This window comes from Stegodyphus dumicola, chromosome X1, assembly GCF_044657685.1.
Source record: "Stegodyphus dumicola isolate Sdum_Otavi_A_Nest chromosome X1, ASM4465768v1".
Lineage (NCBI taxonomy): Eukaryota > Metazoa > Arthropoda > Arachnida > Araneae > Eresidae > Stegodyphus > Stegodyphus dumicola.
Window position 1 is genome coordinate 251,724,476 of NC_140780.1, and position 12,271 is coordinate 251,736,746.

At 34.3% G+C, this 12,271-nt stretch overlaps 1 protein-coding gene across 1 annotated transcript in view; it reads left to right on the plus strand.

Annotated features, from left to right (window-relative positions):
• The window catches only part of capt (adenylyl cyclase-associated protein 1), a 130,010-nt gene that overhangs the window by 94,750 nt on the left and 22,989 nt on the right, over positions 1-12,271 (plus strand). The window contains exon 11 of the mRNA XM_085807460.1: positions 7,020-7,143. Coding sequence (XP_085663586.1) covers positions 7,020-7,143 — 124 coding nt within the window. The remainder of the gene's footprint in view (positions 1-7,019; positions 7,144-12,271) is intronic.

Here is a 12,271-nt window from a genome sequence, read left to right on the forward strand (position 1 = left end):
AAAAGAAGGCTGTGCAAGGAAACCCATGTCTTTAGTGCCATTAACTCAGGCTGTAAAATGCACCCAGTAGTATTCGTGCAGAGATCATGATGATGAAGTTTCATGGTATGGGGTCAAGCTGTCTTTGCCCTTGAGTTTATTTTTGTTTGCAGAGAGATTGCAGACATTATAATCTGAATAATACACAGTAATCCCCAAAACATGCATGAAAGGCATACCTGCAAAGATGTTGGGATCAGGGTAAGGGCAGGCATCATTTTGAATGTTTGCGCCAACATTACATTATTATTATTACCAACACAACTGTGAATGCTGAAATACAGGGAGTCCCAAAAAGTCATTTATAGGAAACTGTGTCCAAAAATAAAATTGTGCGGTGCTATAGTGTTAATGACTTTTTTTTTTATATATATATATATATATATATATATATGATTGAAGGAAATAATCACGGTTGCAGAAAATGTTCAAAATTACTTTCTTCCACTACAGTGCATGCTTCACAACTTTGAATGGATTCAAATTCTTTCAAATTGTGGCCTGGTATGTCATGGACATGTGCTGTCACTTCTGTGGGTGGTAAGGTTAATGTATCTGCACAAGAAATCCATAGGAGAGGGTGAGGTGAGGGATCATGGTGACTTTTCAGTTTTCTGTTGCACAGCTTTCTCTATGGGCGGTGTGGATACAGTACATTGCAAAGCGAAGCAGCTGCTTACTTGGAAAGTTCTAGCTTCACTTAATCTGCAGTGCAATTGTCCAAACAATGGATGATTTTGGCAGATGTCAATTTGGGATGAGTTCTCGTTATATGCATCTTGCAGCTTGTATATTTCCATCCATGGCCCGTAAATGTAATGCATACGGCCAGTTCCTCATTACTGAAATGATTCCGCTTTTCATTTTTCAATACACTTGCGAACGTCACCCTCTAGCAGTAGCTGGTCACTGTTTTGAACACTATTTCTTATGTAAAACTTTTTTGCCATAGTTTGACTGACCAACACATAAAGCTTCCAAAACAACCTTTTGGGGACCCCCAGTATGTATAGATCAGTTCCTCACCCTTACGTCAAGTTGTTCAGGAGTACAATCAATTAATAACTTCCTCCTAATAGACAATAAGGCTCATCTCCATCACACTGCAGTAGTGAGCTGATATCCTGAAGGAATATGGGAGATAGAATGATCTGCATATTTCACATTTTCAATCCAGTAGACTGTGCCTGGGATGCATTACTATATCAACTTCCATCATTGCAGCCTGTACTCTAGAAGCTTCAAAGCACTTATGCTTTCATAGTGCAATTGGCTAGTGTGTTTGGCTCATTGAGTACACTTTACTACAGGAACTCCATGACAGTCATGGTGTTTCTGTAAAACTTGCATTTTGGTCAGTGATGAGCACACATTTTTTCTGTGTATGCCTGAAATGTTTTAACACCAGCTTTTCTTTATCCCAGTTCTTATTTAGATATATTTTTTGCAGAAAGGGACAGTTCCGTATTTTGAAGATGAGCCAGATATAAAATGAACATCTTATGCAAGTTCCATGTTTTTAGTTGCAAAATCATTCAAGTTTTATAAATTTTAGTTATTCCTTTAGTTTTTCCTACCAGTTTTAAGTTACATGGCTTATAATAATTAATTTGTTAGATATTAATTACTTTGCTTGCCAATAGATGGCAGTGCCTCTAACCTGACTAGCTAGGCAAGCGCACTGTATTTGTGCTGCGTCACATTCTCGTTACTTTCCGCCAACCATGTAGCATCAATCTCTCTCTTATGTATAAAGTAATCTAATTTAATCTTATAAATAAACAGTAATTTATCTATGTTTGATGAGTCAACATATATAACATGGTGTCAGAGTAAACCATGCTCACGAATTTAATGCATAAATTGATATTTTAAGGATGACGTGCATTTGAAAAACTTGGAATCGAAAATGGCACATAACCTGCCAACGTTGTCACTGTTTGACGCTGAATCGAAACCTTCTGAAGCTTGGAGACACTGGAAGGAAGACTTCGAGGACTATATCGAGCCATTAAGATATAGCCAAGAGTCGGAAAGCACACAAACTGCACTTTTTCGACATGTTTGTGGTGACGAATTAAAAACGCAATATCGATAATTTGATTTTAAGCCCGAAGCGAGCAGCAGTGAAGTGTCCTTGAAACAAGTGCTACAAGAATTCGACAAATATTTTGCAGATTATCAAAATGAGATTTATGCATCATTCAAGTTTTTCGAAATAAAGCAAGAGAAAGGAGAGAAATTTACGGACTTTTACTCAAGGCTACGATGTGCAATAGTAGATTGCTACTATGGACAAGCGCAAGATAGAACGCTCCATGATAAAATAGTGCAAGGCATCTCAGATAAACCGTTACAAGAACGGCTAATACGAGAGACAAGTAGAGCGAAAAAGACGCTGCAGAATATCATCAGTGAATGCAAGGCAGCAGAACATTGCAAAACACAAGCCACTGAAATGAACGAGAACAAAATCTCCATAGATGCTCTCGGAAAAAACAAACATCGATCAAATCCCGCACAGATAACGCAAGTAAAAGAGTGCAAGCGATGTGGAAGAAAACATGAGCCAAAGAAGTGTGCTGCATTCGGAACGGTCTGCCGAAAGTGCAGTGAGAAAAATCACTGGGCAAAAATGTGTCGCGCCAAACCAAAACAGAGAGTGCACGCCGTTGAACGTACGGAAGATAGCAGCTCGAAGTTTATTTACATAGGGTAAATAAAAACTGTTGACGCAGTGGATTCAAATAAAACATCAGTCTGGTACTAAAAGATCACTGTAAATAAGAACGAAATGAACTTCAAATTAGATACTGAAGCTCAAGTTAACATTATACCCAAGAGTGAATTGTTAAAGTGGAGTGAGAAACCAATAATTAAGAAAAATAAACAACCAGTACTGGATTATAGTGACAACCAAGTATCAATACTAGGCGAGTGCTTCCTTACATGTGAAACTAAAAAATTGACAAAAACTCTCAAATTTGTGGTAACCACTCTGGAATCATCTCCTATTTTGGGTCTTCAGGTTTGCCAAGACTTGTGTCTGATTGAAAGAGTGTATCAAGTCAAGCAGGAAAAGAAACAAAATGAAGAGACACCAGAGCAAGTGATGCAGGAATTTGCAGATGTGTTTACTGGTGTGGGAAAACTAAATCGCACAGTAAAGATAAAAATAAAAGAAAATGTCGCACCTCATGTTGCAGCACCATGTAAAGTGCCACTTGCTTTGCATGAAAAAGTAAAGCAGGAGCTAAACAGAATGGTTGAAACTGGCATCATAGCAAAAGTTGATGAGCCTGCAGAAAGAGTGAGCAACATGGTTGTGATAAATACGCCGAAGAAATTGAGAATTTGTTTAGATCCAAGGCAGCTTAATGAGGCTATTCAAAGACCTCGTTATCCAATTCCTTCAGCAGAAGCCCTTATGACAAAACTCCAAGGATGTAAAATATTTACCATTTTGGATGCCAAGAATGGATTTTGGCAACTACCGCTTGATGAGGAGTCATCATACTTGACAACATATACAACGCCCTGGGGAAGATTCAGATTTTTGGTCTGAACAATGCACCTGAGGAATTTCAACGGGCCATGGAGGAGATTTTTAGCAATGAGAACAAGATAAATCCATATTTTGATGATTTAGCCCTAGGATCGTCGTCTGTCGAAGAACATTGCAAGTTGTTGCGGAAGACAGACACGATAGCCAGAAGTGCTGATCTAAAATTTAACATCGAGAAGACACAGCTATCTCGGACCTCTGTGACTTATTTAGGACATGTACTGTCTGATAAAGCCATTGCACCTGATCCAAAGAAGATCCAAGCAATTGAAAAGTTTGCAGAACCAAAAGGCCGGGAAGACTTGCAGTGATTTCTATTAATGGTGACATACTTAGCAAAATTCACACCTCAGTTGTCAAGTCTAACTCATTTGTTACTGCAACTTTTGAGAAAAGATAGCGAATGGTTATGGGATGAAAACATCCAAAGAGACTATGAGCACCTAAAACAGATGATTGTGCAAGCCCCATGTTTTACAGTATTTTGATGAAAGCAAACCTGTAACTGTGTCAGTAGATGCCATAAATATGGAATTGGAGCGGTTCTCCTACAAAATAATCAACTTGTGGCTTTTCGATCAGCATCATTGACAGAAATGCAGCAAAGGTAGGCGCAGATTGAAAAAGAACTCTTAGCTGTTGTATATGGGTTAGAACATTTCAACTACTATACGTACGGAAGATATGTAACAGTGCAGACTGATCACAAACCATTACTAGGCCTTAGTAAGAAACCTTATGATACAATCTCACCTCCTCTTCAGCGCATGTTCCTCAAACTGAACAGGTATGATTTGAAATTGGTATATGTCCCAGGAAAAGAATTGCTAATAGCTGATGCCCTGTCCAGAGTACAGTCAAGTGTTAACACCTTTGATGACACCTTCAGTCAAGAACCTACTGTTAATGTAAGTCTATTAACACAAGCCTCTCCAACAAAATGGCAGGAAATCATAAAAATGACAGAAAAGGACTCTGAATTGCAAGATGTGTTATTTCATATCAAAAATGGATGGCCAGAAAGAAGCAAAACAAGGCCAGCAGCACAACCTTACTGGCATTGCAAAGAAGAGCTTTATACAACAAAGGATGGAATAATTTGTCGAGGACAACAACTAGTTGTGCCAGCATCTCTTAGAAAAGATATGAAAAAACTGCATGTGTGTCACAAAGGTATAGTTTCTAGTAAAGTTAGAGAATATTTTTACTGGACGAACATCAACAAAGATGGGGAAGAATATGTTTTTAAATGTGCGATATGTCAGAAATATCAACAGGCTAATCAGAAAGTTCTTTTAGACTGATCTACCAGAGAGACCCTGGCAAAAAGTTGCCTGTGGTTTCTTTTACCTGAAAGGACAATATCTGTTAATGATAGACTACTTTTCAAAATATGTAGGGCTGAAACCACTGAAAAGTATAACTGCTGAAGCTGTAATGACCGTTATGAAGTCCATTTTTGCGACACATGGAATACCAGAGAAGCTTATCACTGATGGGGGACCACCATACAACTCGGAAGCATTGCGGAAATTTCTTGAAGAATGGGGTGTTATGCATAACATCACATCACCACATTTTCCTAGAGCAAATGGGCAAATTGAAAGATCTGTTCAAACTCTCAAGAAGTCTCTGAGCAAAGCTGCGGAAGAAGGAAAAGACTTGTATATTGTTATGCTAGATTATAGAATTCAACCTGCAAAAGATTTGCCATCCCCGGCTGAATTATTAATGGGAAGAAGACTGAGATCTTTTCTGCCATCACATCCTAAAGCATTGCAACCAAAATTTCAAATAAAAGGTGCAAGTAGAACATTAAAAAAAAAAGCAGTTGGTGCAAAAGAAATATGCCAATAAACATGTAACCCAGCTTCCAAAACTTCATGAAAATGATAAAGTGTGGTTTAAATGGAAAATTAAAGAGCCTTGGAAACAGGGTATGATCATGAAGATAGGTCCTCAACCAAGATCTTATGTCATAAAAGCAAATGATGGAACTGTGTATAGGAGAAACCGACATCACATTCGTAAAGACAAGTCTACGTGTGAAATGAGAGTGTAACAGAACAGCAGAAGATTTGTTTGCACTTGATCAATCAACACTGCATCAACCTGTTCTTGTAGATAATGATAGGCAGGATCCACCTAAGGAACAGAAAAGTGATTCTACTAAACATTCTCAAATTCCAGGAAATGTGTTAACTGAACCAATGTTAAGACGATCAAGTAGAAATAGAATAAAACCTCTTCGATATAGAGACAATTAGGAAGAACTTATTGATGCCAAAAACTTATACTTTATTTACAGACTAATTATGGAATTTAATCAACTGTTCAGAACTCTAAAATATCAGTTTAATTTAGTAAGTCACAATTTTAAAGATTTAAGTGAGTCATCCAGGTATGTAATTTTCCTATGTTCTCTAAAGTCAACTGTTAAGTAATAATTTAATGTTAAAATGTTTTCTTAAGTGGAGAAGCAATAATAAATGAAGATGATACAACAGGAGTTTTTCATTGCTATGACATTGCCCCAATCATCAGTCACTTAATGGATGGGGAAATCTCTAGTATGCTTCTAGATACAGAAAATACCGTTACCGATAGTGATTAAAGTGGCAGAGAGGTTATTGAAAACGAAAGTGTCAATTGACATGTTAGTCAGTATTCTCGACACAGCACTTGCAGGACTTGGACAGTGGAACTTTGTAACTGAACAAAAAAATTGTCTGTTTATAGAAAGAGAAGGTATTAGCAAAAAAAAACGAAGCAACTTACATTGAAAAAAATGTTTTAATAAAGTAAACAAATATTTTTTTTGTGTGTGTGTGTGTAAATTTTTATACCTTTTAAATCATAAATGCTCTTTATTTCATAAACCACGATTTCATATTTATAATTGTACAATTTCTGCATGCTATCTTACTAGATTTAAATTAATGATCTAATATCCGGAATTGCTGAAAAGTCCGGATCTCGGACTTTGTAACTGTATAATCAATTTACCAGAAAAAGAAATATTCAGTGTAGCCAGGAAAATAGTTCTTCTGCACTCGTTAACTATATATATATTGGTTTCTTACAGCTTGTTGACTTCACCGCCTTTTCTTTTCATAATTGTAGTGCTTTTGAAGCTATCTTGTTACAGAAATGCTGGAAACAACATATGATTTTTTTGTTATGAGCCTCTTCAAATTTGTCATTTAATGGGAAAGTGAAATCTTGTATCTGCCATGATATTTTATATGCATCTAAATATGTTATTTAAATTTATATTAAATACTGACAGTGGCATAAAATATTACCATGATCTTGGAAAAGAATTGGTAGCAATGTAATCTGCTGCTGACTTGTATAAAATTTCTGATTATTCTTTTTGTATAAAAATTCCGATTTTTCTTTACTTTTTCTACAGGATTATCAGAAAAATAACTTTGGCATGGTAATAGATAGTGAGGATATGTCACAATCTCTTGCAATATTTCGTTGTGAAAACTCAAGCCTTGAAGTTCGAAACAAGATTAACGGTGTCACTGTTGGTATGTATATTATTTGTGTTTTTTGTTGGTTTTCTTTTAACTTCATTCTTGAATTGTAATATTTAGAAGGAATTCTGTGATTGTAAAAATTGCATGGAGGAAAAAAAAATGTTCAAGATTTTATTATTGTTTTTAGTGTCTGTGTATATTTTGCTATATATTTGAAACAATTCAGTTCCTGCAGCAATGAATGCAAAATTCGGGAGTAAATGTCAAGAATACAGGTTTAGTTTTATTATATAGTGTGCATCATTTAAAGATATTTATTAACATAATAAACAATATAAAATATAACTATTCTTTAGAATTTAAATTCTACATGTATTATGTATCTTTTTAAACTTATTTGTTTTATTAAAGTAAACAGCATAAAATATAAGTATTCCTTCAATATAGTTAAATAAAAAAAATTTTAATTTTATTACAAACCTTGTCCTTGCTTAATATTGCAATATAAGGGGTATAATTTGTGACTTTCAATTTGACACATGATTTTGAATATTCAGTTGTTAAGCAATTTCTTCGCGAACTTAAAATATTTTTTGTTCAAGAAAAGATTTGTTTACATAGATGTGTAGAAGTAAAAGCGTTCATATGCAATTTTCTTCAAACAATGAAATCTCTTCTGCAATGACACTAGCAATTTAATATAGCTGTCGATTTATCGTTCGAATTATTTTCCAGATCTCTCTCCCTTCCCCCCCCCTCCTTCGGAATTCAGTAAATTTGCATTCCATAATTCTGAAGCTGTTAGTTCAATAAGTTCCATTTCAAAATTATCAACTACCAAAAACTTACCTAAAAACTTACAAATCGAATGGGATTATTATAGGTTAATTGGGAAGGAAAATTTAGGCATAGAAACTAGTCTTTGCATCTTTTGGAAAATTCCTTCTTAAGTACTTCAGCGTAGGTTTCAAGTTCATCATTGTCTATGGCCAATATATTTGCAAGTGCTTTAACATTTGGGAAGGATTAGTAGGTACTACTATTATTATAATGGGAAAATTTATTTAATTTTGTAGCTAACCTTTTCCAATATTCAAAAAGTTCAAGCACTGTTTGGGCCCTTTCCTTGCAATCCTTTCATTAAAATGCTTACTTATGTCAGTCAGAAATATTTGCAGAACCATTCTTTATTGTTCGATTCGGGGAAATGTTGTTCCTTCTCATTAAAAAAAACTTTAAAGTGTTTCATACATATGCAAACTTACTCAAAACATTACTTTGACTAAGCCAATGGACATGGCTGTATAAGGAAAATCCATGTAGCCACTATCCATTTCTTCTAAAAGAGATTTAAATTGCCTGTGTACCAATGAAGAATGAGACACTATTTTTACTTTCAAAATAATGGATAAATGAAGAAAGAATATCATGTTCCTTAATTGTCCTAGACAGAGAAATCAAGCTGCATAATTCTTCATAAAATCAATCTTTATCACAATATCGTGCAATTACTGCAAGGTGTGCAACATCATTCACATCGATACTTTCACCAAGAGCAACAGTTTCTTATAATCCAAAATTCTGTTACATTTTCTGCCATTTGAGTTATTTGCTTTTCAGTAGTAAAATTGCCCCCTTAATTTCTCGGAACTCTGTTTTATATTTGGACAATTGCTCCTGTACAAAGCGATGTTGCATCCCATTATAACCTATTCCTGTCCTGTTTGGGGCTTCGCCAGCACAGTACATATGAAAAAATTCCGAGTATTACAGAATGTTACTCTTAGGCAGATAACCAAAAGTCACTGGTTTATTAGAAATACAGACATTCACGATGAACTTAAAGTACTAGAAATTAAAAAATTCATGGCCAAAATTGCCAGAAAATTCTTTAAGAACATCCATAAGGTTGAGAATGAAAGCATTCCTTTACTTTGCTATGATTACAATGAAATCAATAATGCCAGAAGGCCAGGAGCACTTTTGAGGGCATTAAACTGATGTTTATGTAGAAGTTTTTTTTTTTTTAATTTTGTGTAACATACTCCCCACATAGCACAAAAACATCCTTGGGATATCCCAAGGATGTTGCTCGCAGGATATGCGCACATCCTCAGGACATCCCGGAATATCCCGTGAACCTCCTAAGCACCTCCTCCCGAGTGCTTAATGTCACATCCTGGGATATCCTAAGTCCCATCGACAGCGTGCGGGATGTTATTAAGATATGAACTCCTACTTACTACATCCTGGGATATCCCACTAACCTCCTAAACACATCCCATTATATCCTAAAAACATCCTCTCTATGTCCCATTGACAGCGTATGCGATGTTATTAGGATTTAAAGTCCTACTTACAACATCCTCAGGACATCCCGTAATACCCAGTTTCCTACTAAACTCATCCTTCCAAATGCTTAATGTCACATCCCAGTATATCCTTAGGACATCCTATCTAGGTCCCACCGACAGCGTATGGGATGTTATCAGGATTTGAATAACTATTTACAATATCCCTTTAACCTCTTAAATACATACTCTCAACTGCTTAATGTTACATCCCATTATATCCCAGAAATCCTCTTTATATTCTAGTGAAAATGTGTGAAGGTGTTGTGATAACCTGAAACTTGCTCATTTTCCACAGTCTCAGGTCCTCCATCTGTGGTTACTATGGAAAAATAAGAAATTTTAAGAATATTTATACAATTTATTTTTCTAATTTGAATTTCAATTTATTTAATAATTTGTAAATATATCTAAAACTGAGCAAAAGACTTGAAATGAATTATTAATACAAAATATTATAAGAGAAAATTTTGCTTTAAAATATTAAAATCTTTCGATCATTTTTAACCATTCAATAGCCCAAAACTGAATTCTTCGATATATTCATAATTAAATTATTCTACAAATTCAGTTCTGACTTCAGTTAATTTGTATTCAAAATTCAATAAAAAATTAAGCATTTAATAACCTTTAAGTAGTGGACCAGATGTGTGTAAATTTTGAAATTCTGAACTTAAGTCGGTTACGTTGATTGAATCATTTTTCATGGCTACAATATGATTAAACAGTTCATGAGTTCCTCTTGCTATTTGCTGTAATGGAGCGGAAGATTTTCTAATCAATTTTTTTTATAGAAGATATATAGCTTTCAAATTTAAATACACTGTAATTATCTAACGGCCCAAACATTTTTACATCTTTGCAAATATGCAGTAGGCCATGAACATTATGAGAAATATACTGTTTTTCATAATAAAGCCCAAAATTTACTACGAAGAGTTTTAATAGAGACTGTGCGTATTCATCAATTGCCGTCTGATTTTGCATTTTGCATAAGAGTCTAATCGAAATATGAAGTAGTAAAAAATTATCATATAGCTTTTTGTTAAATTTAAAAAAAAATAAGTGGGCTAGTGTACAGTAAAAATTGACGGTATTCTGTAGCTTTCCAGTGTTTCAATTCTTTTAGAGTTGGTTCCTTGGTTTTCTTGCAAATTCAATTGGTAAATAAGGCTTTAAAAACTGGTCATTTAAAAAAAAAAAAAAATTGGGTCAACATTTTTATGTGGTAATCGTGCTTGTAAGGTGCCTCCGCCTATCCTAATAGTAATCATTTTTTGTACTACTCCTAAGCACACAAGGAGCATAAAGTCTAACGGAATATTTATTAGTCCTATATTTAGAATATTCCTTAAAATGGGATAATCGTTTTGGTAATCGTCATCAGTCAGTTCTTCTTGAGACATAAAAGTTCATATTTCGAATCACAGTTTGAAATGGAACTTAAAGAATATTTGCTAGTGCGAAAATTCGGCACAGGCTTTTTTCATAATTAAATGCTACTTCATCTTCTAACGAATCCGATAATATATGTTGATTTATTCTGTTGTAAATCAGTCTTTTAGATATCTGAGATAATTTTTTTAGTTCTGATCATTTTTTGTAGAATAAAGGAAAATTTTTGAAACTTACTTTTCACACTCTCTCAATGTAACGCTTGCAAGCGTCAGCAAGTCAGTTCGTAACTGAAAGAGAATTTGGAACGACGGCTATTAACATTTAGCAGAATAGCTGAATTCTGGAAATCAGAAAGTAAGTACGTGTACGTTCAACTTTGTGATCATATTACGGAAGGATATCATTATTAAGGATATCACTATTACGGAATAATTAAAACCGTTGGGGGCATTCTGCGTCCTTTGTTGTGAAGGGATGTTTCCCTTGTAGGGGGATACAAAATAGGGAAGGTCTGACACATAAATCTGCCACGTTAACAAAAGAGAAATCTTCATCGGCTACAGAAAAAGTGCTCAGAGGTGTTACATTCTGAGCGGAGCTCGGTTTCTCAAAAGGAAAGAAAATTTGAGAAGCAGTTTTGCGAACAATGATAATGTTGGAAACAAACATTTAAGATTTTCAACTTCAATTGTTATTTATAGTATAAAATAAAGTAATAAAACTGCTGAGTTTAAAAAACGCGTTTAATTTAAAAATGAAATCATTTTAATTTAAAGTTTGAACATCTATTTAATCCGTTATTTAATTTTGAGTTTTCATAATATTTACCTTGAAGAAATGTGTTTACTGCATTTTCTGGATGTTACAAATAAATTAATAAAGCAGTAATTATTGTTAAATTATGAGGAGTCATGTAGCATTGCCGGCATAATGTATAAGACTGCAGAGTGCTGGATTATATTTTTTTCACGCTTTGTTTAGCAAAGACCGAATATTTGTATGGTTAAAGAGGTAGCAAAGTGAGGTTTGAGGAGAGTAAGAACTTAATGTTAGTTCTTCCCATTCTTAAACCTCATTTTCCTATTACAGAGAGGTAAAAAATAAGTTACTTACCTCAGTCACTTTGAAAGACTAATTCTCATTATTAAAGAACTTACCAGAAAATGAAGGAAGAAACTTCAATGAAATTTTTAGCCCAATAAAATTATTCTTCTGTTTATAAATTCAAATTAAAACAAATTAAACCTTGTACAGACTAGTTTTTAACTGCGTCTGTAAACTAAAATTTCGTTTGTTAAAAAAAATTGTTATTTATTACTGCACAGCACTAAACATCATTCATTACTAATATAATAGTGTAACAGATCAAAAAGTATTTTTTTCTTTTGCAGTTTCAAAATATAGTTATTTCTATGCTAAGAACTATCGAT